This window comes from Buceros rhinoceros, unplaced genomic scaffold, assembly GCF_000710305.1.
Source record: "Buceros rhinoceros silvestris isolate BGI_N320 unplaced genomic scaffold, ASM71030v1 scaffold7766, whole genome shotgun sequence".
Taxonomy (NCBI): Eukaryota; Metazoa; Chordata; class Aves; order Bucerotiformes; family Bucerotidae; genus Buceros; species Buceros rhinoceros.
The window spans coordinates 6,414-8,020 of NW_010416846.1; the positions used below are offsets into that span (position 1 = coordinate 6,414).

The 1,607-nt window shown below is 57.2% G+C and overlaps 1 protein-coding gene across 1 annotated transcript in view; it reads left to right on the top strand.

Moving 5' to 3' along the window:
• Window positions 1-1,433, top strand: part of FDXR (ferredoxin reductase) — a gene marked incomplete at its 5' end in the record, with an annotated part of 6,649 nt that extends 5,216 nt beyond the window's left edge. The window contains 3 exons of the mRNA XM_010137957.1: window positions 1-45; window positions 409-582; window positions 1,303-1,433. The exon at window positions 1-45 is cut by the window's left edge and continues 25 nt beyond it. Coding sequence (XP_010136259.1) covers window positions 1-45; window positions 409-582; window positions 1,303-1,433 — 350 coding nt within the window. The remainder of the gene's footprint in view (window positions 46-408; window positions 583-1,302) is intronic.
• Window positions 1,434-1,607: the final 174 nt, after the last annotated feature.

The following is a 1,607-nucleotide window of genomic DNA, read 5'->3' on the forward strand; positions in this document are numbered from 1 at the left end:
GCGGTGTCATCCCCAACACCTCGGGCAGAGTGGAGGGTGTCCCAGGTCTGTATCTGCAGGGAGACGCATGGGATGCGTGTCGAGCACAGCTGGGGGGTGGGGGGCTTGGGGGTGGGAAGCTTTGTTCACCAGTGCCGCTGACACAAGGCGGTTGCACACCTCAGTTGGAGAGTGGAGACTGCGGAGCTGCCTCAGTCAGGCGTTAAGACCCCAGCGCGTGTTAGGGGTGCCTGGTTCTGCAGCAAAGAGCGCTGGAGGTTGTGGTGCTTTCACGGGGGCCTTGGAGCCTGTTGCTGGAGCAGCGCAGCTTGTAGTGGGCTGCAGGCACAGAATTCCCAGTGACAGCACCATGAAGGGCCGCTGTCCCCACCGCAGGGGTGGACTCTCTGCCTCTGTGTGCCCGTGTAGGTCTGTACTGCAGCGGGTGGGTGAAGAGAGGACCCACAGGCGTGATCATCACCACCATGAACGACAGCTTCGACACTGCCCACTCTGTGCTGGAGGATCTCCAGGCAGGCGTGCTGGATGTGTCCTCCTCCAGAGAAGGCTTTGGGGCCGTGGAGAGCATCCTGCGCAGCCGAGGTCAGTGCAGGGCAGGGGGTGAGCTGCTGTAACAGCCAGCGTGAAGGTGTGATGCAGCCAAACGTCTCTTGGATCAGGGTATCCTGGAGCAGTGATTCCCATGAGCTGCTTTTGGGCATGGAGTCTGAACCAAGGAGACGCGTCGTGCTGCTCTTTCATTGCTCCAAAGCCCAGGGACAGCAGAACTTGAATTCTCTCAAACTCGGTGTCATCGCTGAGGTTAATGCCCACTTTCTGGGAAGGGCTGTTAAGAGCAGTGCAGGCCTTGGGTAGAATGTCGCTGTCGGCTTCCTAGACAGCGAGCTATTGCTCTTGAGTGGTTTTCCTAGCGATCCTTCCAGGCAAGTTGGGGGGAAGATTAAAATGCCCAAGAGAGTAATTTGCTTTCGCTGTGTTTAAAGGCATTCAATTACAGTGTGTGTTTTGCCTCTCAACTGTCTGAGGTTTAACAGTGAAGTGGAAGCGTTTTGTCCCCCAAGGTGATGCTGTGCTCACTGTTGTTACAGCTCACAAAGGTCTGACTGATCCGAGTCGACTGGAACCTGCCATCCCTCTCCTCACCGCGTTAGAAATTATTACTGCTTTGTGAGGCTGAAGTCTGACGCCGTGTCGGAGAAGGGCAGGGTTTGCTGCTCGTCAGGTCCCTGCTAACGGGAAGGTGAGGCTGAACTCCTGTTCGCTTCGTTAACTTCTCTCTCTCGTCTCTCACTGTCACCCCAGGTGTCCGTCCCGTTTCCTTCTCCGACTGGGAGAAGATCGATGCTGCCGAAGTGGCAAGAGGCAAAGCTGCTGGCAAACCCCGGGAGAAGATAGTGGATCCTCAGGAGATGCTGCAGCTGATCGGTCACTAAAGCAGCAGCAATGGGAACGTGGCACTGGTCCAGCTGGTAGTGCCAGTGGGTTCCAGTGGGCCCGGCAGCGCAGGGCTTGTGCCCGCCGTGTGGTGCTTGGGCCTCTCTAGAAACGATGAACTCTGGATTCCCAAAGTGAATGTCTCAACACGTCTGAGGCTGCTGGCCGGCCCC